Genomic DNA, 27,074 nt, shown 5'->3' on the forward strand with positions numbered 1-27,074 from the left:
GTATGAGCAGAATAAAAATATAGACCGGCACTCAAACATTTTTTTTGTTATTTAGCAAGCTTGAGAATATAAAACAAAATACCCTAACAGATGGACTGGCTACAATGCAGTCAATGAATAAATATGAGTAGAAATGAATATGAAAACAGTGTTTGAGTGACAGCCCTGGAAGAGTAGTAATGAGTGTTCGTTGGCATCTTAACAAGATGGTCCAGAATCATTACTGAATCATCAGATGTGTGACTAGGAATGATGCACAAACAAACCCCCCAAAAAAGAAAACAGAGTGACAGCAAATTAACAGAGAGAGAAGAGAGAACAAAGAGGGAATATGTAGTTCTGGTCTACATAAACTACAGGTGGTTATTGACCTTTTAATGAGGCTCTAGTTGCCATATAAGGCTAGTCAAATGTACAACTGCACTTGTTACTATTCATAGTTAATATGAGAGCTCCAACACCATTAAATTCAGACTTGTTCACTACAATCCAATGGACATTTGGTCTTGTCTCATGTTTATTTTTCCCTTTAAATTTCAATGTTTATTCCAAGCAAATTTTGAACGCATGAAGAAAAGACTGGTCACTTTACAATGTATGAATGTATATCTGGAAAATTACTTTTTATGTGCTATTAAAACTGGCATACAGGGTTTGTCTTGTGCAAAGAAAAATGTAAACTGCTCCATCATCACTTTAAATGAACAGGACTGCAGAAGTGTAATCCATATACTATAATGGAACACAAATACTGATGAATATAACCAATGAAATACATGAAAACATTCAAATCAATCAACAATATAAAAATATCTTTAAAAATAGCACCATCTGTCCAAGTAAACATGCAACATCTGATAATACAAGAACATTCATTCTTATTTTCAAGCAGATAAAAATACAGATCTACATTTACAGTACAATTTTGTACAGCATAAACTTCTCATTCTAAGAACGAGTCTAAGATCAATTCTTTAAGAACTGGAATATTACAATGTGTGTTCTTGTTTCTGTTTTTAGCACCTGAGAAAATGTCAGTGGGTGTAAATAAGCGGCATCAAGGATTAAGTGGGAAATGAAAGATAATGTGGTATGCTGTGAATAAATGGACTAACGTACATGTACATTTGAATATAAAATTGTATTTACCTAAATGTGTGTACCTAAATGTTTCTATTTGACCTTTGCCTGCAATACAGTATGTAGATGAATCCAGATTGGCAGCAAGATTAACAGATGTCTGGCAGCTCAACAGACACAAAATAAATAAACAAGAAAAATCTTTAAGATCTGATCAATATTTAAAATGTGCTTGTCCCGTTGTGGAAAAGATGTTGACATCAATCTTTACCTTGATCTCTTGTGCATGCTGGCAGTGTTCAACACTGAGGTTTAGGTTTTAATATTGTTGATGAGTTAGAGATCCTCCATTTACAGTCAGCTCTTGTCTTTAAGCTGAAACACAATTCTATAACAGAATAGACAGGATTGTAAGGAAAACCTTTCATAGATAGATACAGTGCAAAATGTCTATCCCATCCATTTAATAATTCATGAACAAATATGCATTAATGCACCATTTGTCACCTTCAGCCCAGTGCGTTAATGTACCTTCTTACTGTTGTAGACAGTGTTTCTCACACTCTTCCTTCTGTAAATAGCGATTAGCGTTCCCTCCACAGCCACTGTAGATAAAAGGTCTACAGGCGCCCACCTGAGAGTTAAAGTACCAACGCAGAGTAAACCGGGAACAATCACCCTCTTCCATGGGCAAGATGCAAGATTCTATAAACACACATGAAAGAGAATAATTAAATGGTTGAACGGTAAAGGATATTCACCAATTTTTTTCCACTATACCGTTCAAACGTTTGGGGTTGGGAGGACTTTTTTTTGTTCAGCAAGGATGCATTCAATTGATCAGAAGTGACAGTAAAGACATTTATTTTACAAAACATTTATTTTTAAAATATTAAAAATGAGTTTAACTTTTTATTCATCAAAGAATCCTGGGGAAAAAAACATGTATAATGGTTTCTAGATCAATTTTAAGCCACAAAACACTGATAATAATAAGAAAATGTTTCTTGCGCATCAAACCAGCATATTATGATGATTTCTGAAGGATCATGTGACACTGAAGACTGGAGTAATGGCTGACAGCTTTGCAATCACAAGAATAAGTTACATTTTAAAAATATGTTAATAGAAAACAGTTGGTAACACTTTATTTCAGTGGTCCACTTAGACATTCTACTAAATATAAGTAACTTTGCAACTTCTGTCATTAATTGCTCACACTCCTGTTGTTCCAAACCCCTAAGACCTTTGTTCATCTTCAGAACACAAATTAAGATATTTTTTATGAAATCCGAGAGCTCTATTACTTCTCCATAAACAGCAATTTAACGACCACTTTCAAGGTCCAGAATGGTACTAAAGACATAATTAAAATAGTGAACGTGACTACAGTGGTTCAACTTTAATTTTATGAAGCGACAAGAATACTTTTTGTGCACAAAAACAAAACAAAAATAACCACTTTATTCAACAATTTCTTCTCTTCTGTGTCATTCTCCTACGCTGTAGGCGCTAGCGCTAGGTTCAGAACGTAGACTCATATTACAAAGATGAACGAAGGTCTTACGGGTTTGGAAAGACATGAGGGTGAGTAATTAATGACAGAATTCACATTTTTGGGTGAACTAACCCTTTAATATCTGCTAACACTTTATTTTGATGGTCCCCCCCAACAGACATTTTACTGACTATATGTAACTTTGTAACTAAATGTCAAATTATTCCACTAACCCAAACCTTAACACCTAACCCTAAACTAACAGTCTACTTAAGCCGCGTTTCCACCGCAGGAACTTCCCCAGGAACTAGGGACTTTGGGGTGGTACTTGGGGGTGTGTTTCGAACGCAGGGACCAGGGTCTAAATGAAGTTTCGGATAAAAATTTCACCCTCAGAAAGTCCCTGCTCGTGAGGTAGTACTGTTTCAAAGTTCAGGAACTTTCGGGGATGGGACTTGGGCGCTGAATATGCTGATTGGTTCACGCAAATTTTTTTAAAATGTCTGTTGCGGTGCATGCAGTAAGAGTTGATTGCTATTTGAATCAACAATGGAGTTTAAAAAACATGACCAATGGACCGTCGACGAGGTTCAGGCATTATTAAGCTTATATGCTGAGGACGAAATCCAGCAGTAACTTTCTGTGCAGTCCTATGTCACTGGCCTAATTTGCCTAATCTTCACAGTACTTCAGACCGCAATGGAAACGCAGACAGCAACAGGTCTGGCGGAAAAAAGTTCCTGGGACAAATTGTTCCGGGTAATTTTGGTGGAAACATGGCTATATACTGTACTCTATACTAACAGTTATATTAAGTTGTAATGATATTCACAATATTACTGTTTTCACTGTATTTTGATCAAATAAATGCAGTATTGGTGAGCATAAGAGGCCTTTCAAAAACATTAGAGAATCATACCGACGCGAGATATTTTTTAACTACATGGCCAAAAGTATGTGAATACCTACTACTAATTTACAGGTTTGGCTTTTTCAGCTACATCCAATAGCTCTGTATGCAGATACATTTCATAATCAACACATTTATCTATCCGAATTAATGCAAATTGAACAATATGGCGAAAGACTGCATTAAATGCACAAAAACACACAAGGCAGATTCAACTTTTAAACTTGTCATTATGGCATCTCTCTATAGTTGAGAGTGCCACGGAGATCTGTAGAAATATCCAGCTCTTTCCTGTGGCGGGACAGCTGCTTGCAATCTCATACTAAGAGCTGTCATACAGATGAGTCAGCGGGTTTACAGCATAGCAGCAGATACACAGAGAAACAACAGGAAGTGAGCACAGCAAAGAACAATAGTGAGCAGTAATTACAGAGTGCAAAATTATGATAATCCATCATCAGTTTTGTTAGGGGTTTGAAGACAGTGACATCAACAAAGGTTTAATACATTCCCACAGATAGCATTTCTAAGTAGTCTGTCCCCAACAAAAACATGGAAAATCAGTAAAAATGCGAAGAATGTATTAATAAAATATGCACCATTGACATTGTTATTTCCACAGTAAAGCTATAGCCAGGCTCCCCAACATGCTCATGCGCAAACATGACTGAATCAAGCCTTTAATCTCCATGATGAATCACGAGTGATGGCTTACCTTCACCTTTCACCTCTCTTTTTGTCCTTTCAGCTTTTAATGAATCAACAAAGACTGTTTCACCTGCCAAAATATCAATAAATTATTTTGTGTCTGCACAGAAAATTACAAACAATTTTTCTGAAGAAGAAAAAATGCATACCCTGGCTTTTATTGACAGTGGTGTCATAGTCAGCAATCTCCTCCACTGGAGCGTCATCATCATAGGTCTCTATAGAGTAAATGTGCTCGTAGTCTGGATCATTTGTGTTCATCACAACACGTAGCTTTGGACCTGCAAAAAACGTGCATGGATGCACAAATAATAAAGATGAGGGTTTTTAGAAATCAGAATTTAGAATGCTGGAATATCATAGTTTGAAAGCAATCAATGTACATGTGCAACTGGATAATGTTAAATACAAGCATGTATTTAACAGATCCTACTTATGTTTAAAGGGGTAGTTTAAAGAGAAAAATTCATTATTGTCATCATTTACTCACCCTCATGCTGTTCCAAACCTGTATGACTTACTTTCTTTCACAGAACATGATAATGAGATTGAAGAATGTTGGCACTGCTCTTTTTTAAATAATTCATAGTGACCACCATTGGAGAAAAGTATATTTTAGCATTTTTTTTTTTTATTTTAAAAGTCCTTATTATGGAAATATACTTAAATGTAACCTGAATGTAATGTTTTGGACATGTTAAATGAAATGAAAATGTACTATAGTTCAAATTTATATTAAATGCAATTAGCTTAAATTTAAAGTGCTTTTTTGACTTAAATACATCTTTACATGTAATTTCATAATGAAATATGGTTAATGTACTGCCAAATGAACTGACAAGCTAAAAATACTTTAATGTCATTTCTATTAAACCTTGTATGTCATGTATTTAAATATATTGGTAATAACATTTGTAATGAAGGTGCAATTTAGTAAATTTAAAATATATTAACTTTGAATGTAATATTAAATAACACACTACAGTTAAAATTATAATCACTTTACATGTACTTTAGCAAATGTTAGCAAACACATTAAAAGTGTACTTTTTTAAAACACAACAAAAGATTATTAAAATAAAGATTTACAATGTACAATGTACTTGTAAGGTAAAACCTTTAATTTGACATTACAAAGTGCACTTTTTAAAAGTGTACTTAAGTGTGTTAAAGGGATAGTTCACCAAAAATGAAAATTCTGTCACCATTTACTCTAACCTGTATGAATTTATTTGTTCTGCTGAACACAGATTTCGCCCCCCATTGACTACCATAGTATTTATTTTTCCTACTATGGTAGTAAATGGGGGGCGAGATCTGTTTGGTTACTGACATTGTTCCAAATATCTTCATTTGTGTACAGCAGAACATATACATTTATACAGGTTTGGAACTACTTGAGGGTGAGTAAATGACAGAATTTTCATTTTTGGGTTAACTATCCCTTTAAGGAGCATAGTCATGAATCTGTATTTGACAAACTACAAGTGCACATTCAATAGAATTAACTCCAAAAAGCACCATAAAAATAGTCCAAATGGCTAATGCAAATTCTTCTGAAACAAGATAACTTTTTGTGCGAAACATCAAGATCAGCTGCACTTGGCACAGGACTCATGGGCTTTTGCACTATGGGAAAAAAGCAGTGTGAACATTGTTCAAAATATCTACTTTTGTGTTCCACGGATGAGAAAAAGTCTTTGAATGAGAGATCGTTGAGTAAATGATGACAGAATTTTCATTTTTGGGAGGACTATTTCTTTAAACTAGTCCTTTCAAGAAAGTAATAAATACAGCACAGAGTGACAGGAGTTTTTAGCTTAGAAGAGAAGTGGATAAACAGAGATAGAAGGACGAATTGAGCATAGGACTCACCCTCCTCGTCCCCATGGGTTAGTGAGCGCTCAGGGGACGTGGAGGAGCGACTTCGGTAAGTCTGCACTGGTACAGGTATCTGAAGTTCCTGAACACCTGAGAACACGCCCACAACGCATTACACAAAGGCTAGACAGCAAAACCCATCGGTGAACACACACGCACACAGGCATTCATGTGTGTAAAGATGTACTCAAAGTTCATGCACTACATCAACAATTTAGCATGCACAATGCCCAAAGTTCAGCCATGTGGACACAAACCAGAAATTGTCATGAACATACTCAACAACAAGGTTTATACAGACTGAGACCACATCACACAAGACATACAAGCCTACTGTTAGTGTACTGTGTTGACATGAGTTGCTGATGCAATGATAGGAAAAAATGTGGCTATACTGAGGCTATAAAAGTCACAACTTACCTCCACAGGCTTAGGAAAAAAAGAGAGAAAGAGAAAGAGATTTGAGTTTAAAGATACATAAGAGAGGAAATCAACTTTAATCAGCATTTGCATCCCATTTTGCTTCAGTAAAGTGTGTTTCTGAGTAAAAAAAGAATATTCAATGAAAAAAAAAAAAGGTAGGGATTGATTTTATCACATTTATACCGCTGTTCCATATCACAATGGAGCCAGACAATGAATTGAGTTTGCCACTGATGAGGAGAACAGTAGTTTAAAACAACGTCTAAACACAATTTTTTTCTTTCAGTGCACCAAAAAGGAAAGTCATTGTAGAGGATTCATTTAGATTTCATGACTTTAGTAAGTTAAACAGTCACTGATGGTGATGGAAAATTGTTAAAGATGACAATTATCAAAGATTCACTCACCACAATGCAGGTTCATCTCAGTTCGAACATAAGCCCGAATATCATCCTCCTTTAAAGAGTAAAGAGAGATGCAACCAGCCCTTGTGTCATTGTTACTTATCTTGAGGGTTCAATGTGAGGCTCAGGTAGCAGAATAAAATATTCATAACATTACAATAAATCATGAATCACAAAAGTCTATTTGTTCTGACCGTCATGCCTGGTTCTCCTCTGTCTCCTTTAGGTCCATCAGGGCCTATCTCACCCTGATTCAAAAACACAAAGAGACACATTTAGCGATGACAGAGATATAGAGAATCAATGCAGAGGTAGAATATGTGTATAGTCACCTGTTCTCCTCTCTCTCCTGGGATCCCTGGTATGCCACGTGGGCCAACCATAGCAGGGCCTGATGGACCTCTTTCTCCCTACAATAAATATTCAATACCTCACATATGATGAACTAACCATGGCTCCGTGTGCATATGAATCAGGGTTTCCTGCAGTGCTATTCAGGAGCAGCATTTCTCTGCACTGCACTACATACACATCACAGCAAAATAATAAATAGCTTGTGAATTTTGTGTGTGTCGAGAGAAACACTCTCTAATGAATCTGTCGAACCAATTGGCAAATCAGTCTGAAAAGAACAGTGTAAATGGTCTGAATCATGATCTAAATTGGTACGACAGCTCACATCCTCACTGAATCTGCTCTGATTACTCACTTGTTCGCTGAACCACAGGTTTTTATGTCAGACACAAAATGAGCCCAGAACATTACAGTGATATGTGTATTTTTTGAAATGTAGAAAATTTGTAAGGCAGGTGAAAATTTAATTACTCACTGATCATCCATATGATGGCATTAGTTAAAAGATATAGTTAAAGATACATATTTGCGACAGAGTTTTGTTGTGATATATTCTCATTTAAAGGCATATTCTAATTTTAAAAAGCATGTGTGGTCAAATGTCTTGGAGGTTGTGTTGATGACCGCCCCCGCTGAAAAATGAATCCATTGAAACAATGATATGACCTCTATGATTATGTAAATGTCCCTTTGCACATTTACAGTAGTATACAGTAAGTTTGATACCTTTTGTCCCTGCAGACCCTCTGGACCTTTACCTCCAGCAGGTCCTTGAGCGCCTGTTAGACCAGGTGGTCCATCCATACCTCTCGGACCAGGAGAGCCAGGGATACCAGGTGGGCCCTAAAGAAAGCAAAAGGAAGATGTTTTAAGATGGAACAACTGATAAGCCACTTCAGCAGTGTTAGGCCTAAACAGCAGGGAGCTAAAGGGGTTCGCATACTCACCCGTTCACCTTTCTCTCCCTGTGTTCCCTTCGGCCCCATAACTCCATCAAAGCCTCTGTCACCCTGGACATCAACAGATGAGTGTAACGCAGTTTGTTTAAAGTTTCATTGCACCATTTTTTACTTATTTTTGGAAATTACATAGACTACAGAGTACGTAGTTCTATGTTGCTGTAAAATAGTTTCAACCATTTTGTTGTCCACCTGCTTATTCAGTATGGATGTTAAAAGTATTGGTACCAGAGCATGTGAGCGAAGCGCGAGTGGAGCGGTAATTTCTCCGCCTTAAATAAGCAATAGGTCTAGGTTCAAATATTGTTTCAAAGAAGTTGCAAATTGAATAAATGCACAGTAAACATCAAACGAAGAAGAAATTGAAAGGGAGTGTGGAGAACCTGAGTTAGCAAAGATTCATTTTGTGATATACTCACTGCAAAGTTCTTTTTCGATCTTTGCTCGGGGGTAAAAAGACGTCTGAAATACCACTGCAGTGGTATATTGTTAACGAACATCCCGACACCACCCACGCTGATGAGAGCGCAGTTTAGATGAATATGTAAATATGTGCTGCATGCTTTCCTCTTAATAACAAAGATAACAGTGTTGAGAAAAAAAGCAGTAAAGAAAGCATCTGATTATATGCATGTAGATATGTTTGTGTTATTTGAGCGAGTGTCGTTTAACCGGTGAATGTGAGCAGTACATGAGTGGAGTGTTCTCTTGTGCCGTGAGTGACTGAGCTGAGCACACTGGTATAGAGCAGAATATCGAGCGAGGGTCACACAGCTCCACTTCGCTCACACGCTCTGGTTGGTACCAATCAATATTAAGATCACAATAATAATAAAATACAGTATCAGTAGTACAGACTCAATATTAAAAATATTGAAAAAAAAAATGCTGGATACAGGATTCTTTGATGAAAGTTCAAAAGAACAGCGTTTATTTGAAATAGAGATCTTTTGTTACATTATGAATGCCTTTACTGTCATCCTTGCTGAATAAATGTATTAATAATGTCTTTAAAAACTTGAATGATAGCGTACATAATACACATAATAATTACTTGAAAAACGTGATGCAATGTTTGTTTAATAAAGAAACAATTAAAACAACACGTTATTGTTTTAATTACATTTGTTAATATTTATAGTAATGTTTACCATTTTTTAATTGTGTTCAACAGCATATTAGTTTTACCATGGTTTCATAATTGATAAAGAATTATTAAAGTTTGTATCATAACAATCCTACCCTATCATTTAATATAATCTCAGACCTCAGATCTCTTACCTTGGCTCCAATGAGCCCCTCCTTCCCTGGACTTCCTGTTGGACCTTGAGACCCGACTTCACCCTGAAACAAAACTTGCAATCAAACCAAGATAACAACAGGAATTGCATGCATCCCTCACAAACACAAATAAATGTGTGTACGTACCTGCTCTCCTTTCCTCCCCGGCAATCCTGGTCTGCCATTAATCCCAGCATCTCCCTATGAACAGACAAAATTCATGACTCCCAGCAAAACATGACGTCACAACACAAACTTTCCTCAAGCGCTCTTTATTACTCACCTTGTCTCCCTTTTGTCCGCTTGGTCCACATACCCCCTTGGAGCCTCGTTCTCCCTGTAAGCCATTAAAGCTCAGTCAAACTGTCAATCACTCAATGTGACAGGGAGTAATGACACTAGAGAAAAGCTCCCAGGGAGGGACTATTTGCAAAGAATAAAACACTATTCATGTGTCAGTCATACACACAAGCACACAAACTCACATACACCCTTCAATTACTGTCTTTCTCATTAGTGACAACAGATAGAGGTCTATCAGGGATGCCGAATACAGATAAAAGTTCTTATCTGCTATGTGAGTGAGTGCGTCTATGTTGCCGCTGGCTGAAGGGCAGCTAGTACTGTCTACAGCGGCCCATGTATCCCTGAGAGGAATGATTCATACACAGAAGTCTTTCATGTGCCTCACTGCACTCGACAAATCAATTTTTCTACACATGCAAGCACACACACATATTCACACACAAAAAAAACTTTAATATGATGGCTCTAAGATACATATGCAGATTAATGTCAGACACAATGGCCTGCAATCCAGACTGTGGCGGAATTATAAGCAGTGTGATCATCTGGTCTGAAGGGCTCCTCAAGGTTACCGATAAAGCTTGGAAGAGTCAGTTTGAGTTTTAATCAAAGAGACAACCATTAAAATGCACACACACACACCTTGAGGCCTCGCAGACCTACGTGCCCAACCTCTCCCTTCTCTCCTCTCATGCCAGGCAGGCCATCTTTACCAGGTGTTCCCTGTAGAGGACAGATAAAAAAAAAATGAGAGGTAGTCATAGGGAAACAGCTGAGTCTGGGGACTGTATGTACAATTCATGCACTCATGTTATAGGCATCTGAATAAGAATACGCACCGCTTCACCTGGGACGCCAGGCTGCCCTGCTTCTCCCTGCAAATGATAAGCAAAAACCTGATCAATATGACGTTCACACACATTTATGTACATCTGCAAACATACCCAAATGTATTAATGTATATGCATGTGTTTATTCTAGGGCTGTCAAGGGATTAAAATTTTTAAATCTAATTAATTACACAATGACAATGTGGTGATTAATTAATGGCAAATTAATCGCATCAAATTTGGCTAAGAAATTACCCCCAAAAGATAATTTAAAGTCATTATTGTGTTAAATGAGAAAAGCATAAAAAAGACATTACAAAAAGTAGCTTTAGAAATTTTTTTATTTTTATTTGATTCAACATAAAATTTATTACACATAAACGGCCATGAGGTTGAGTAAATGATGACAGAATTTTTATTTTTTGGGTGAACTATAAGCTACCTTTAATGGGTTGTTCATGGCAATATGAAATCATTTTTTTTAATGAAATGATACTCTAAATAAGAAACTAAAACTGCCAGTAGGTGGCGGTAAATGTCTTAATGACTAAGTCATTGGGCCCTATCATACACCCGACGCAATGCGACGCCAGGTGCAAAGCAAGTGTTTTTTGCTAGTTTCAGCCCGACACAGTTATCATTTTCACGTCCAGCGCCACGTTGTTTAAATAGCAAATGCAAATAAAATAGTTCACCCATGGGCGTGCTAGTCTGAAAAGCATGTGTTCAGGCGCATTGCTGGCACTGCTATTATGAGGCAACTGAAAACGAATGCACCATTGACCAACAAAAACCTGGTCTGAAGTCAATGGCGCAGTATTTGTTTTTGTTATTTAAAAGGCGCGTTAGTAACATGCGCCTATAGGTGGGTGCACAATGCGCATACACACTGCTTGTTACACATACAGCGCAGCAGCACACAAACATTTTTGAAAATTAAATATAACAGGATTCCTCTCTGGAGAAGCTTTCAGTCTTTCCGCTTGCAAATTCCACCATGTAAATAGCGAATCCGCCATGGTGCAAGCGCAGTTGGCTTTTAAAGGGAATGGGAGATGAGACTCTGATTGGTTTATTGCACGTTACGCCCAAAACACACCCATGACTCATTAAGAAACTAGGTACAACACTTTTGGACCATGCGCCTGACGTGCCGACCGTTTTTTTCCGCCGTTAAACTAGCAAAAGTGGATTCGGACATGCCCTAAGTGCACCTGCGCTATGCGCTTCAGACCATGCACTTAGATCATTAAAATAGGGTCCATCGTGTCATTCATTAATTTGATTCGTTCAAACGGCTGATTCATTCAGGAATGAAATGGCTCTCTTTATGAATGGGCCATTGAATCATTGGTTCACCCAAATGATTTGCTCAAAAGGCAGATCCATTCATGAAAACCATCGCTGTGTGTTGCTCGGAGACGCACAACAGTTCTGCTCTGGCATTATAGGTAATATTTTCAGTGGCAAAATTGAGCAAAAGCAGACAATATTGTGTCTAAAATATAACACAATATATTAACTTCTTATTTATTGAACGGTTGTATAAAATCAATAACACATTTGCATTCGTGCTATTCGGGACAAAAACAGCACTCATGCGATATTGTGCTTGTTGCTGCGATATTGCTTAACTATATCACAATATAAATATGAGTCTCATACAGAGGCATTTTTGCCCTGACATCCTGAATTTTAGGGGCATTCTAACTGCATTCTACAGGTTTCATCACACAGTAAGCTGTTGCCTTGCTTCATGTTCATCACCAATCAACTTTATGAAATGCAGACGAATTACATAGGTCTGGTGCGGGGTGAGTGCATTAAATGCATTAATAATTTGAACGCATTATTTTTTCCCATGACTATTTAATCACATTAACACATTAAATCGACAGCCCTAGTTTATTCATGTTCATTTGTGAGAGAAGAGATGATATTTTTCACCTTCTGACCACCAGGACCACGGGCTCCTTGGAAACCAGTGGAGCCTCTCTCTCCTGGCTCACCTCTCAGACCCTACAAATATGAAAGAAAAATCACAGATGAAATCTCTTTCATATCTTAGTAATTTCTCCCAAACAGCAATGAGATTAAATGAACAAATTGAGTCTCCCGCTTCATAGATTTTTCTTTTGAGAAGAGACCCTAGCAATCTCACACATATCTTTTCTAGAGTTTCAGAAGAAATCTCAACATTTGTAATCAAAAGTAAGAGATTTCAACATTCTCTAACATTTCTCATCAGATTCTTCTAAAAACAAATTTCTGCACTTAAGCCATCCACATAAATTTTATAGCTCTTACTGTACATCTCATTTGTGTCTGTATTTCTTTCACCTATTTTTTTCTTTCACCATTTTAGTAGAAACATTTAAACAAATAAAAAGAGAAGAACCATTTTAATTTGGGATGCACCAATATTTAAATTGTGGTTGATACCAACAAGCTGATCATTTTTTTTTCATGTTAAGGCTGATAACCGTTAAATAGCCTATATTAAAATTATATACTTTTTTGTCTAAAATCAATTGTTTTAAAAGCTACAATTGATTTTAGGCATCACAACATTATATTGTAGTTGTACATAAAAACATTCTTACCTGTTCTCCTGGTGGTCCTTCTTGTCCTTTTGCACCCTTTTCCCCCTGTGCACCCTTAGGTCCTCGCTCCCCCTGATGAGAGCAGTGATCAATATAACTGATTGGTTTACATCGACCCAATAGATCTGCCTTTATTCTGCTGCTTACTGACTCGTTAACAATCTCTAGAATCGATCCTGAGGCAGGCACACATAAATGTTTTATGACCAGTTCTCAGAGGCACATGTTCTCAGAAGATAAGAGACCTGCAGCAAACTAACCTTCATTTTTGGCCTTTAATTTTTTATAAAGTGACCCAAAAGCAGTTAAACACCTGACACAGCTTCATCAAATAATTTTGACTCACGGTTTCTCCTTTCACTCCTTTCTCTCCTGGAGGCCCCCCCACCAGCAGAGTATCTCCCTTGAAGATTCAAAGTCAAATACAGCAATATATAATTCATTAACTATTTAAAAATAAGATTATAGTATATGTAATATGAAAAATAAACCCCATCAGGGTGGTACAAGACTCGCCCTCTTCGCATCAGTGTCATGATCACCCTTGTAGGGGTTTATTTTTCAATAATGACCAGCTGACTGTACATGGTCCTGCTTATCATGCATATTGAAAAAACAAATCACCTTTTCGCCTTTTATTCCCGAAGGACCTTGCTCGCCCTGTGAAGAATTGGTATATTTAACATTATATCTTAATTTCTATGACATAAAACATATGCAAGTAAATGAAAGTATTTTATGACATATTTTTCTTCTTTTTTTTAGCAGAGTAAAGGACAGCCTGAGACAGATTGTAGCAGTATACGACAAGTTATACACACCTTATCTCCTCTGTTCCCTTTACCGCCAGGAGGACCCTGTCAGTGGGACAGACAGATGAGTAGAGGAGAAATCTTATTTGCCTAAGCATTTATATGCACTTGTAGATAGTAGATGTGCAGCGCTGCAAGAAGCCTTGACTCATAATGGTTTTGAAATTGCAGCGAGTGGGAGACGAACACATCATAGCCCTGAATATAAAGTGTGACGAATACAGTGTGTTCGTACAGCTACCTCTATCCCTGCATCATCCTTTCCACATCTAGACAAGGGCTCAGATCAATGACACCCATCAAGAGAGACTGACTGTTTCTGTCTAACTGACATCAATATGTACAGAAAACAGGATGTGGTGGGGTAAAAAATAACAAGAAAATGCTGAATGTTGTGAACAGAAAGGAGGAGTATATTTACAGTAGGGCCTCTGTCTCCATCTGTTCCAGCCCGACCTTCTTCTCCCTAAAAGAATTAGACAGATATACCCACCATCACAATCTGATATGCATACATGCAAATGAACATAAGTTAGATTAGTCATGGACATTACCCGAGGCCCAGGGTCTCCTCGCTCTCCTCTTAGACCTGGCACCCCTACTCCAATTTCACCCTGAATGTGGAGGGAAAAAAAGGGGTAATGACTCTTCAATAGTTGTACTCTTCAATACTTGTCCAATAGAACCTCTGACCGCACAGAGACACTAGTTTCAGACAGCTAGTTTCAGAGTTTTATCTATTTAGATGACTCGCTTCCTTATTTCCAAAATAAACAGCGCACATAAATCGGGCCTAAAAGTCTAAAAACCACTTTTGAAAACACTAAATATTTAATTATATATTATATAATCTACATACATTTAAGTGAAAAGACATTTCAGAGTGTCTTAGTATTTGGTATATCTGTATTTTGCTTTAGTGACAATATGCACTTAGGGTGGGATGAACTCCAGATGTGATTTAAATGATATTTCAGATTTTTGAACTATGTACCATATACTGTAAAATATACTGATATATGATTGAACATCTCTAAACAGATCCAATCCGGGGCTTGTTTAGGCACACCGGTGAGACTAAACCGACTGAAGTTCATGAATAATTTAACACCCGCCAAGCTCCAAATGAGAGTAAAAATCGTAAAGACTGTGATTTAATTATGTACATTTATAGTCTGACGCGCTACATGTTTCAGAATGAACAGCATCATTTTGTTCATTTACATGTGAGCAGCTCATAATATGGTATTTTTAGCGGCTTGGAGAGGCTTGGTTTACAGAAAATGCTGCGCCACGCAAACTTTCTGCAATTGCTGCAAGTTTGGGTCACCTATGATGTGCATTTGAAAATGTAACCTGACTTGTGCCAACCATCTTGTAATAAGAATAATTTATAAATCTGTTGTCAGCAAATGAGAAGCTTTAAGGTCTTCCTGGGGTTTTCTGCAAAAATAAAAGCTATATGGTTTAATGATTGAAAGCAAAGAAATTAAGTCAGCCATAAATATTAGTATTGTAATTTTACTGTTGTAATATATTTTTATTTTATTATTTTTTTTGCAGCTCCAAACCCCCCCAGCAAGGAAACTCCTTTGTCATGAATTCTGTCACAATTGATAAGCTCCCCTTTATCATGCCTACTTGTGCAATCTTTTCAACTGCTCCTAAAATATTTGACTGTGCTCCTAAATTTTTTGAATTAGCAGCAAAAGTTTAAGCATCGCACCCTGCAAGCAACACATCAATTACCTTATCTCCCTTGAGTCCCGGAAGGCCTGCAGTACCCTAATATAAAGATAAAGACACCACTGAATACCACTGAGGGATATAGTTATACTTGCTCTATGAAAAACACCTGTATGCAAATGCTTATACACATAATATGATTTTAACGTGTCTTACAGGGGGTCCTGGTGGTCCAGCAGCTCCAGGTGTTCCTGGGTTTCCTGCTTTGCCTATAAATCCTTGTAGACCCTTAAACAATAAGAGGCACCAGAGGAATTGCACTGAAAATCACTGGATTCTGCAAGTGATTTTGTTTATGATGGTATTTAACACATTTCTTTATGTAGTAATAGCCATTCTAAACATGAGTGTCATTTTTAGTCTACATTTGTTTCTGTATGTGCAGTTACTCTACTAACCCTGTCTCCTTGTGGTCCAGGGGGTCCTGGCTGACCTGCTTCGCCTCTCTGCCCTGCCAGTCCTGGTGTCCCATCCAATCCACGTGGTCCAGGAGGGCCTGGAGGACCTGGTAAGCCAGGGTCACCCTACAACAGATTAAAAACATTTGACTCAATACATACACTAGATTTTTAGATTTTCTGGTTGACTATGTGGCTGCTAGGGCATTGCTGTGTGGTCGATTTGAGGTATCATTCATATTTGTCTCTGAAAAAATGTGGGATGAGCTACGTGCCAAAGTTAACACTTAGGGTTTGAGGTTTGTAAGCAAAAGTTCTGTAACAACTCCAAAATAAAATTAATCAATGACCTTTAAGCCGATGGGTCCAAGTTGTCCTGGAGGCCCAGGCATCCCCACACCTGCCTCTCCTTTGACTCCTTTGGGTCCTTGTGGTCCTCTCATTCCCTGGAGAATTAATGTAAAAGAGGCTTTTAAGGATGCACATATTATAGTGGAGATGAAATGGATGGCGGTGCTGGTGGTTCTGCCTCTGAAGTGAATGCAGGCACTCACATTTTCCCCAGGATCTCCAGGATCACCCACAGCACCCTGCAAGTAAGTAACACTTTAAAATCCATTTCTACACAATGTACATTGGTGCTCTATAATAATATCAGACAGTACTCACTCTTTCTCCTTTTATTCCCGCTGGCCCCTTGTCTCCTTTTGGGCCCTAAAATACAAAACAGGCACACAAATAAAATCAGTATGTGTATGAAATATGAATTAAGAATTACTTCTACAAATGATGAAGGATGGCTGAAGACAGAATATGACGGCAAACTGTGGGAACAAATAATGGGTCATAAAAAAGAATAAATATCCAGAGCAACACTTTTAAACTTCAGAAAGATTGGAATGGTGATAAAAACCATCAGAATGAATAGCTGGCTGGACCTCACATATATGACCAAAACGACAGAAACTCACTGGTGATCCAGGAAGGCCTCTTTCTCCAATAGTGCCTGGCAATGTCTGACCAGGAGGACCCTTAAACAATCATCCAAAAGATATGAGTTATTAATGTGGTATATACATGTCAGAAATAAATCTATGGTGCATTATCTACAATCTATGTCATGGTGCAGTGCAGATAAGCCATCCACTTCCCTCAGGAGAATTGGTACTGTACCAAATGCTTGAGTTCTGTTTATTCCATTCGTGTTTTTTTCAGGACAGTCTGCACATTTCTGAGAACATGCTGTGCATATTTTTCAGATATTATTAAGATTCCATCATAGTTGAAACTGTGGATGGGTTCTCTTGACAGATTAGTTACTCCTGGAAGTGTTTGGCTATACAGTGAAGGCAGGTGATGGATTTTGCCCATGGCGTTTAATGTGCAACAGCCACAGCAGTTTACTTCCCTGTCAATAAATGTGGTAAATATATATATGGAGCACATCAGTGCCAGTACCTAAATAAACTCACACACAATAAGGCACAATTACAGAGTATTTGTGTCAGGGAGATGGCAGAATGTTGAAAAAGAGGGTCAAAGTTTGCACATAAAGTTTACTCACTGTATCAGATTTTTTTAGAGGTTGAAAGTACAGCTACATATAGCTAAATATATTAATCAGACACAAATAATTCTGACTTGTCGTTTAAATTGTAAAAACAAATAAAATAAGGCACTTAAAATGGAAGTCAACAAACCAAGGCACTTTTTTAAAATTTTTTTTTAATTAATTCCACTGTACAACAATGTGCGTTATTCTAAGCAAATAAACTACTCGTTATTTTTTACCAACATAATTTGTGGAATGGTCTCTACATTCTGATTTTGATTAATTACTGGCTTTACATGGTTATGACTGGTTGAATATAACTTAGCAGACAATTAGTAAGCAATTTTAGCACATTTGTCTCTTGTTAGTATGTATAATGTTTAAGACTTGTGGTTATATAATAAGCTCAGCTATATTTAACATTCATCTTGTTGCAATGTATTGCCTCATCGTCAATTTCTGTTCGGTTCCAATTCTGTTCAAGACGAATAGATTTAACTAGTTGTTAGTAAATTTGTGTTATGAAATACAGTAAACCTTCTTGTGTTGGATTTGTTTTAAAGAAACCAGCAAACATAAAGAAGTTAATGAAACTGGATGGAAAGTATATAGGAACTGTCAAAAAAATGCCCAAACTTAGTATGAAAAAACAGAGAATCAAGGAAAGCTTTTTTTTAATTTTTTTTTTTTAAATCCATAGGAGTCATAAAATATTAGATTCAAGTAAAATAAAATTGAGCTTCTCTGCTTGGCTTGAACAAATAAAAGTCTTCACTTGTCCAAGGTTTACTTCAAGACTTTGTGCTGCTCTTCAGTTGGCATTTGGGTTTGACAACACTAAGAGAAGATTTATTGAAGATCTCACGTACATAGCACTCTAACATTATGTTTGGTTCAAATGAGATTATCTTTCAAGCAGGTGAGGCAGGTTGATCTTCACACAGTGTTCGCTATGATGTAACCATGGCAACAACTCACCGTCTCACCCTTCATTCCAGGGGGTCCGGTGACAGACTGCAGAACACAGTGGAAATAAAGGGAGAGAGATAAATTGAACGGGTTGGAAATTAAAAGCATAGTGCCAATCAAACTACACATTACGTGCAAATCCACACATGCAGATGCACATATGGATGCACCTTTCCTGGTGGACCGCTGTCTCCTTGCTCTCCTTTAAGTCCTGGGGGGCCGATGGGTCCAGCAATACCCTAAAAGAAAGTGACAGAGAGAGATAATAAGACAGAGAGAGAAAGTGGTTAAGTAGGGAAGAACAGAAAGAAGCAAAGAAAACATGACAAGAGAGGCAGAATACCATGAAATTAATGCACACGTCTTTGCAAATGAAAGGGCATCTGATCACTCACCAGTTTCCCAGGTAACCCTGGCAGGCCATCTTTCCCTGGAACACCATCTCTTCCTGGGACCCCAGGCTTGCCCCCCTCTCCCTGTTTATTTTAAAATGGTAAAGATAACCTTGTTACTCAAACAAGTGAGCAAATAACGGTTTTCATTATCACTTATCACTAACATAAACATGCTAGAGAAACAAATAAAACACATTTCTGTGTACGTATGTTAATGTATGAATCCTGCAGATAAAGTAAATAAAAAGTAAATATCAAAAGGTAAATATACCTTATATATTTTATTTCCTTCTCTTAATGTTTAAATCATATGCTAATGTCAACATTTGTTGCTAGCAACAGTTGTCAGGGTTGGTTTATTATATGCAAGTTATGCTCTGTTTATTAAAAAAAAAAGAAAAAAAGTTTATATCAAGTCGGCGTTCTGATGTAAAACCTGGAAGCGCTGAACATAAACAGCATAGGAGAATAACAGGTGAGAGACAAATTTGTTGAATAAAGTCGTTATTTTTGTTCTGTTTTGGCGCACAAAAAGTATTCTTGTCGATTAATAACATAAAAGGTTGAACCACTGTACTCATGTTGACTATTTTAATGATGTCTTTACTACTTCTCTGGACCTTGAATGTGCTACCGATGTTGCTTTCTATTGGGGATAAAAAAAAAAACCCTCTCAGATTTCATCTAAAATGTGTTCCGAAGATGAACGAAGGTCTTACGGGTATGGAACGACATGAGGGTGAGTAATAAATGACAGAAATTTCATTTTTGGGTGAACTAACCCTTTACTAAAAAGTTTAAAAATCTATTTTAAGAAAATCGAATAAAACAGAAAAATGTTTATGTGAACACATTCTAAACACTGAAAAAATACAATTTTACAGAGTAAAGTTGAGAGCAACTGAATGGATCACATAAAATATTTTAGTGGCACTACAATACTGACTGTTGTGACATTTGCTGGTTAATCTTCAAAAGGGATGTCATTTTTAGTTAGATTGGTAATCAAGTAATCAACAATTGTTTTGACAATTAATTGAGTAATAATTGAAATTCACAATAAAAATTGTAGGCTCTAAATCTCAAATCATGTGAGATGTATTGCATAAATAGACTGTGTGTGTGTATATGTGTCTATGTGTACCTACATATTGATAATTTGGGTAAAAATGTATGCCCAAAAGTGAGTTAAACCTGAAAAAACCTCCTTTTGGAAGGTTTTAGCATTTAAAACTAGCTTTATATAAAAACAATAGAAGTCTATGTCCGCATTTAGATTAGTAAACGTGTGTGTGTATGTGTACGTGTATATGTTTTAGTGAGAGAACAGGAGAACAGAGTTACTTCATATAAACTAGGTCTGGGTATTGCCAACTACCTCAAAATACCATACTCATTCATGCAGTACATGCATCACGATATCATTTTTGGATTGTGCCTGCGACTGCACCAAATGCCCGACTGAGACCAAGCGTGTCCGTCTGAGAGAGTGAATTTCGGGTTCAGTTTCAATCTTTCTCAAACCTCATAGAAGCAGTTCTGATGGCACTGTGAAACAGCTATATTATTTTTCAAATCCAAAGTCAAGTGCTCTTGTCATTTGTTACTCGAACCCTCAACCATACATTGCTTCGCAATTTTGCCGACTGGCTGAAGGGGGAAACTTGTAATAGAGCATTTATCGTAATACGAATTTTCTGTAATATATGTTGTCTGGTGTGTTTATTTACTCACCACTTGTCCTGGAAGCCCTGGGGGTCCTTGTGGTCCCTGCAAACATTTGAAAATGCGTGCATTTATGCCTACTCAGACAAATATAAATCACCACATTATATAAGAGCAAGATGTCTATGTAAAACCCACAGGATCTACTGAACATCACACTACACTGATATTTAAGCGATATCTGCTGAAATAGGCCTACGCGAGGAAGAAAAAAACTGTAATTTTGCTTTCTGAAATCCAAGGGCAAACCGAAGACACAGAGGGATAAACAGAGCATGTGAAGAGGCTCTACGCTGAAGCTGCAGAGATTGTCTAATGACCTCTGTGGAGAGACAGAGGTCAAACTCCTCTGAGCTGTTGGAAAGACTCCAATATTGCATTTTTATCTTACTATGGCTCCTGGAGTGCCTGCAGGTCCAGGTAACCCTCTATTGCCCTGAGGTCCAGGAGGGCCCTTGAAGAATGAAGAGAAAATATTGAAGAGTGAGTAAACTCTGATGGGTTAGTTATGTAACTCTAAAAACACATTGCTGTGTATCAAATCGCCTGAAGGAAAGCATTCATCTCTACTCAGCTGGAAAACTTACTTGAACTCCAATGCCTGGTTGTCCTTGGTCACCCTAAACATGACACACAAACATGCATACACAAATAGTCAGGACACAAATAGGGACAAAATAGCTAACATGGTTCATTCTATTATGGTTGATCTAAAATCAATGCTAATGAATGAAATTCTAGGGTCTATGTCAAATAATGCAGCATTAACCTTCACACCAGGAGCCCCTGGGGGTCCATTTCCGCCCATCGGACCCTGAAATACCAAAACAAAGGTTAGAAATAATATTTTTATTATTACTATTGAGTATGTACATAAATGTGTTAAAATGGATATACGTACAGTTGGTCCTCTTATTCCTGGTTCTCCTGGATTCCCCTGTGCAGAATACACATTTGGTATGAACAGCAGGCTGATACAAATATAGAGCATACAGAGACACACATACACACACATGCACACATAAACAGCACAGACAAACTCTGAACGGACAGACATACTGTATACTTTTGACAAAGCCTGCACAAACATCAAATACATATACACTACTGTTCAAAACTTTAAGGGCCGGCAAGATTTTCTTAAAGTTTTTCAAAGAAGTCTCTTATGCTTAGAAAGGCTGGTGATTTGATCAAAAACACAGCAAAAACAGCAATATTGTGAAATATTATTACAATTTAAAATAACTTGTTTCTATTTTAATATATTTTAAAATTAAATTTATTCCTGTGATGGTAAAGCTGAACTTTCAGCAGCCATTACTACAGTCTTCAGTTTCTCATGATCGTTCAGAAATGATTCTAATTTGATGATTTGGTGCTTTTATTATTATTATTACAGTTTAAAATGGCTGTGCTGCTTAATACTTTTTGTGGAAACCGTAATGCATTTTTTAAGTATTCTTTGATGAATAGAAAGTTCAAAAGAAAATGATTTACTTGAAATAGAAATCTTTTGTAACACTATAAATGTCTTTACCATTACTTTTGATCAATTTAATGGGCTTTTGCTGAATGAAATTATTCATTTCTTTTAAAAAACTTTTGAATGGTAGTGTATAAAAATGACAAACATTTACATTGCTCACAGAGACATAAGCCATACAGTAATGTATATATCAACTCACATGTATGACTAACGGACATAAATAAACACACAAACACACACAAACAAAATACACAGACAAGGACGGCCCCCTTCCCATTATTAGTAAAGCAGCCTACAATCTCAGCCACAGAAAACCTACCGGTCTGCCCAGCACTCCTGGGAACCCAGGCAAGCCCTAAAGAGAGAGGAAGGATGGAATGGAGGGACAGGAAGTGTAGAAACAGCAGAGGTGTGATGGTCCAATTTTGAAATGGAGTGGAATTAGAAAATGAAGGGAGTGGGATTACAAAAAGGAGTGGAGGAGGAAAAGAGGAGACAGACTGGTTAGCGGATAGAAGCAGTGCTGCATTTGTTACTTCTGTATGGTTTATCTATGGAGCCTCAAGCAAAGGAAGTCAGCTAGTGCTCACAGCAAGGCCTAGTACTCGCAGTAAATTCCCAGGCTTTCCTACATGACAAGCCCAAGAGAGGCTGCCATGTTGGGACGCTGTTACTCACAGGTAGGCCTGGTGGACCGGTCAGTCCCTTCAAACCCTGCTCCAGAGGAGAATAAGTAAAGGTGTGAGTGAGAGCTAAAACTCTCCTCCTCCCCACTAAAGCTAAACTCTCTTTTCATCTCCATTTCATAAGTGACAGCATGTTTCTATACTGTATGGCTAGTACACTACGATATACTTGACTTATCATAGCAACTGGTAAAAAAAGCAAACTGGTCATAAAGTGCTGCAGAATTCAGTAAACAAACTTTCAAATGAGAGCAGGAGATTTGTGGGACTCACCATTCTCTGGTAATCTAAACATGGTTTTTCGTAACTAAAGTACACCAATATGCATGACTGTTATGTCATAAGAATTCATAAGACATCATTGGAAGGTGCCCGTGCCAAAGATTGTTACTGTGATATCTTGGGTGGCTGCTAGGGTGTTCTGGTTGGTTAATTGGTGGTTACTTACTGGACTAAGTCCCAAAAAACCCATCCAAAGTCTTTATGATATTCTGGTTCACAGATAAGCCTTGGATCCCTCCTTTAGTAAGCGTTGTCGTTGTTTTTTTGTCTGTTTTATCATCCACCAGGCACAAAATTGTCTCATCGCTTAGCAAAGTAACAGCACAATTTTCCACAACAAGACACACTATATACAAATGGTGTGGGACAAGATACATGCCAAAGTTTAATACTTAGGATTAAAGATATGTTTAAATAACTAACCTTAATTAACCTTAAAACTAATAATGAACATCAACATTTAATAGACAACGCAATTAAAATCCAAGTAAAAACACAGCTAATAGAAATTTGTTTCTCACCGGCTTCCCATCCAGCCCTGGTTTTCCAGGATCTCCTGTACTTCCCTAAGGTAACACAACCACAGTTTTATTGTAAAATTAAATAATAGAGAAAAAGTTCTATTGTCAGTTAAGGGTATACTCACTGGGGAGCCATCTTTTCCATTCTCTCCACTGGCTCCTTTGTCCCCTTTCTCCCCACGAGCACCTGTGTAGCCCTGAGAGAGAAACATATCACAGATTAGATTGTCAACTAAGGTCACAAACCTATAAGGTAGCATCCACACATATAAATATTTCAGAAACTCCACACTCACCCGCTCTCCTGGGGATCCCGGAGGCCCTACTGCTCCAGGCTCACCTCTGATACCTTGGGGGCCTGGCAGACCCCTTGGGCCAGGCAAACCATTTTGAGCGGTGGCAGAATCGCCCTTAGAAAAACACAGGCATACATGATCAATATGTTACCACACACAAACTACAAATCTTTGTTTCAGTTCACTGTACACTTTCACTAGTGTACTAAGAATGTGAGCTTCATTTTGTTTTACCTTCTGTCCTGGAGGCCCTCCTAGGCCGGGCAATCCAGCCGGACCCTAAAAAGAGAAGATTTATTCCATATGAAAGTAGGGCTTGAACATATACCAAGCAAAAACTGCTGGATGGAAATTATACACTTCATAGCTTTTAAAATATATATAAAATATATATTATTCAAGAAAATGCACCAGCAATACATTTGTAATATATATAAAATATATATTTTGCTGGAGCATTTTCTTAATTTAACTGCCATTATCAGGTGTAGCAAAGTTCATTTAATTTTGGACCTTGCATAAGAATGTATAAATGATAGCAATGGTACTTACAGCTTGCCCTCTGTCCCCTTTCTCCCCTTTCTCTCCCTGCAACAAAGACAAATTTTAATCTCATTTCTACAATAACATTATATGAAGTGTCTTCTTTAATCAGCTCTTTATTCTCTACAAAATGTAAAACTGCTATAGTAACAAAATATCAATGCTCTTTTCTTTACCTTGTCCCCAGGTCTGCCGGCTTCTCCAAGTTCACCGGCTCGTCCTGGTACTCCTGGTATTCCTGGCTTTCCGGGTTCACCTGCCTGTCCTGGCTGACCCTCTGGACCTCTCTCCCCAATTGCCCTGCCTGGAGGACCCTGTGGGCCAGGCGGCCCTTTCTCACCCTGCTCTCCTTTCACACCTCGCTCACCTGGAAGACCTCGCACACCCTGAAAGCCAGTATGCAAAAAAGAGAGAACAAGAAAGAAGAAGAGAAGAGGATGAGACCGTTGATAAATACAGAGAGTTGCTGGATGTTTTCTAACCAGAACTCAGTTTCAGCACCATGGACAGCACCCACTGAGTTTTAGCATGATCTTCTTTGCAAAAGGTTCTGCAACACACTACCCCATTCCAGCTGTTGAACTACCAGACACCACTCTGTCGCACACACTGTATGCATGATATTAACTCACATCTGCTCCTGGAGGGCCTCTAGGTCCAATATCTCCTTTTTCACCCCTCTTTCCCTCGGCCAGTTCATTGAACTTTGACACCAGATTGCTCCGGTCATCAATTAATAGTTTCAGTTCTCTGACCTAAAATTGAAATTGTATGTAAAGTATAGGAGAGAAAGTGACATGTACATCTACATCCAAACTGTCAACTGTCTTTTTGATACATTTCTCAGTACCTCAATGCCAAATTCTGAGAACGCTCTCTTCACATCCTGTGACAAAACAGTAGGATAACAACATTAGTCATCTTGCCAACAATGCATATGTGACTCTGCGTGAGCGTTTTCCTTACCACTACAGTTCCTGGTTTGCCATCCTCTCCTGGATCACCCTGTCAATCAGAAGAGTTGAATTATTAGAGTCAGGTATGCTGAGAACTGCCTTATGTCAGCTCTGAGAACAGTGACCACTAGATTACACATGGATGAAAATACACTCACCACATCTCCTTTCAAGCCTGGAAGACCTCTTTCCCCCTACAAAGGTCACATTATGACATTATGACAACTTGTATCATGATATATAAACAACAACAACAAACAAAACTCATTCACATGCACGCACACACACACACACACACACACACACACACACACACACAAAAACATACTCTTGCTCCAGCAGCTCCTGGAACTCCAGGTACTCCCTAATGGATAGAAAACAATGAACACAGTATGTAAGACAGAATACATAGCTGCACTTTTATATTGCTGGTATTTCAAACTGCATTGCAATATATGTATTTAGGCTATAATAAATAACTAAACAAGATTTTCACAGTTTCAGAAGAAATATAAGTGTTGCTTTTTTCTCAAGTGCAAAAATACTAAGTCTCCAACTCTAAAAACAACTTAAGAACCAGCTTTGGCAGATGTTACTTACAGGGGTTCCTGGAGGGCCCTGGGGCCCTGGAATAGACGTTGCTGGCTCCCCTTTTACATAGACCACCTGGAAGAAATAGAGACGGATAGAGATTTAAAGCTCTTTGCATAAATTTAGCAGAATTAATAGAGTAGCAGAGTAGTCTACTTATATTGAAACATTTGCACAACACAAACGCACAGGTCCTGGTGGTCCGACATTTCCAGGAACTCCAGGGGGTCCAATGGGACCTTGCGGGCCAATAAGTCCTGCAATGCCCTGATCACCTTTTATCCCATCTCGACCCTGAGGAGAGAGTGAGAAACAGAGAGAGAGGAGATGAGAGAAATAACCATGATACAAATTAATTCCTTAATTAATGGGCATAAATTTGCACATCAAATAAACTCATCAGTGAAGAGTTTCTCCCATAAGGCTGCTGACTCATAATTACTGACTGCACTCAGCATCAAGCACAGGAAGAAGAGCATCCACGCATTTAAAATGTGTGTGAGAGTGTGTGCATATGTTTGCGAGTGTGTTTCTATGATTGAAAACATCCATTTAACAACAAATCTGATTTGTGCTGATGGGAAAAGTAGCTGTGCGAGACAAACAAATAGCAAAAAGCAAGTAAAAAGGGCAGAGAGACATAATGACATGGACTGAATAACAGAAAACAACAAAATCAAAGTACATTGAGAGTCAAATGTGGCCACAAGTCACAGGACGAAAACAGCAGGCACAGGCTTGGAGATAACAGAGTACAAATTGAAACATTATCAGGTGGCACTTAGGTAAACGAACAGCCTTTACAAACCTGTTATACGCTTACCTTTGATGCTACATAGAGAATGGGATCCACAAATGGTAATAATAACCTTTTCCATA

General features: G+C 37.8%; 1 protein-coding gene across 1 annotated transcript in view; it reads right to left on the bottom strand.

Annotated features, from left to right (window-relative positions):
• Positions 1-495: 495 nt before the first annotated feature.
• col7a1 (collagen, type VII, alpha 1) overlaps positions 496-27,074 on the bottom strand; it is a 58,615-nt gene continuing 32,036 nt past the window's right edge. Inside the window, 51 exon segments of the mRNA XM_051897348.1 lie at positions 496-1,468; positions 1,612-1,785; positions 4,204-4,266; positions 4,346-4,477; positions 6,072-6,506; positions 6,908-6,956; positions 7,099-7,152; positions 7,237-7,314; positions 7,985-8,101; positions 8,206-8,268; positions 9,499-9,561; positions 9,646-9,699; positions 9,782-9,835; positions 10,447-10,527; positions 10,644-10,679; positions 12,582-12,653; positions 13,238-13,309; positions 13,584-13,640; positions 13,862-13,897; positions 14,059-14,094; positions 14,471-14,515; positions 14,604-14,663; positions 15,799-15,834; positions 15,952-16,023; positions 16,194-16,319; positions 16,544-16,639; positions 16,748-16,783; positions 16,863-16,907; positions 17,165-17,224; positions 18,724-18,759; positions 18,885-18,953; positions 19,110-19,190; positions 20,844-20,879; positions 21,226-21,288; positions 21,422-21,454; positions 21,604-21,648; positions 21,736-21,771; positions 22,640-22,675; positions 23,810-23,854; positions 23,935-24,006; positions 24,106-24,219; positions 24,340-24,384; positions 24,658-24,693; positions 24,825-25,034; positions 25,281-25,403; positions 25,499-25,534; positions 25,615-25,653; positions 25,763-25,798; positions 25,933-25,968; positions 26,205-26,270; positions 26,385-26,489. Of these exon segments, the coding sequence (XP_051753308.1) occupies positions 6,487-6,506; positions 6,908-6,956; positions 7,099-7,152; positions 7,237-7,314; positions 7,985-8,101; positions 8,206-8,268; positions 9,499-9,561; positions 9,646-9,699; positions 9,782-9,835; positions 10,447-10,527; positions 10,644-10,679; positions 12,582-12,653; positions 13,238-13,309; positions 13,584-13,640; positions 13,862-13,897; positions 14,059-14,094; positions 14,471-14,515; positions 14,604-14,663; positions 15,799-15,834; positions 15,952-16,023; positions 16,194-16,319; positions 16,544-16,639; positions 16,748-16,783; positions 16,863-16,907; positions 17,165-17,224; positions 18,724-18,759; positions 18,885-18,953; positions 19,110-19,190; positions 20,844-20,879; positions 21,226-21,288; positions 21,422-21,454; positions 21,604-21,648; positions 21,736-21,771; positions 22,640-22,675; positions 23,810-23,854; positions 23,935-24,006; positions 24,106-24,219; positions 24,340-24,384; positions 24,658-24,693; positions 24,825-25,034; positions 25,281-25,403; positions 25,499-25,534; positions 25,615-25,653; positions 25,763-25,798; positions 25,933-25,968; positions 26,205-26,270; positions 26,385-26,489 (2,916 nt within the window). The 3' untranslated portion in view covers positions 496-1,468; positions 1,612-1,785; positions 4,204-4,266; positions 4,346-4,477; positions 6,072-6,486.

Source organism: Ctenopharyngodon idella, chromosome 6 (genome assembly GCF_019924925.1).
Source record: "Ctenopharyngodon idella isolate HZGC_01 chromosome 6, HZGC01, whole genome shotgun sequence".
Classification (NCBI taxonomy): Eukaryota; Metazoa; Chordata; class Actinopteri; order Cypriniformes; family Xenocyprididae; genus Ctenopharyngodon; species Ctenopharyngodon idella.